The 610-nt window shown below is 36.1% G+C and overlaps 1 protein-coding gene across 1 annotated transcript in view; it reads right to left on the bottom strand.

The window, feature by feature from the left end:
• Positions 1-492: 492 nt before the first annotated feature.
• Positions 493-610, bottom strand: part of LOC119590854 (probable ATP-dependent RNA helicase DDX52) — a gene marked incomplete at its 5' end in the record, with an annotated part of 15,172 nt that continues 15,054 nt past the window's right edge. The window contains 1 exon segment of the mRNA XM_037939612.1: positions 493-610. Within this exon segment, the coding sequence (XP_037795540.1) occupies positions 599-610 (12 nt within the window).

Genomic DNA, 610 nt, shown 5'->3' with positions numbered 1-610 from the left:
CTTTAAGGAAAAAAAAAGAGTATTGTGGTACTGGTGATACTGATGTGATCACAATACATACACGTTTAGAAGCAAGCATCTGCTCTTGAACCTTTTGTTAAGAGGTAAATCTAGTATTACTGTATATAATTATTTATGTATATATATTCTGCTTTGTATATGTCTGTAATCAAATTCAATTAGCTCTAAAAGTTGTTGGAGTGTGGTCTTTGAGGGGGGGGGGGGTAACAAATAGTCTTGGGAGGGGACTGCCCCCCCCCCTATGGGCAGAGATTAAAGGATTTTGCTTGCAAACCTATGCAAGATATATAGTAGGTTTATCTCCCTGTTTTGCTTGTAGAACCAATCTAAATAAGGAAGAATCTTAGTTGAGCTGAGCTCTAAGAACATCTCCCTATGTAAATCACTCTCCTTTGCAAAATCACATTTGTACATCTGCATTTCAATACTGCACTGAGCTGAATATTTAAAGGTAAGAAAATAAAATGCAATATTATTTACAAATTCATATTCTATTCCGTTGTGCACTTACAGTCAACAAAAACATTCATTCAGACTTCCCTCTTTCGTTACCCTGATCAACATTGCATTTTTTCCACTACGTTGCCAC

This window comes from Penaeus monodon, chromosome 27 (genome assembly GCF_015228065.2).
Source record: "Penaeus monodon isolate SGIC_2016 chromosome 27, NSTDA_Pmon_1, whole genome shotgun sequence".
Taxonomy (NCBI): domain Eukaryota; kingdom Metazoa; phylum Arthropoda; class Malacostraca; order Decapoda; family Penaeidae; genus Penaeus; species Penaeus monodon.
The sequence above is the reverse complement of the archived record's forward strand: the minus strand, read 5'-3'. Positions and strand labels throughout refer to the sequence as shown.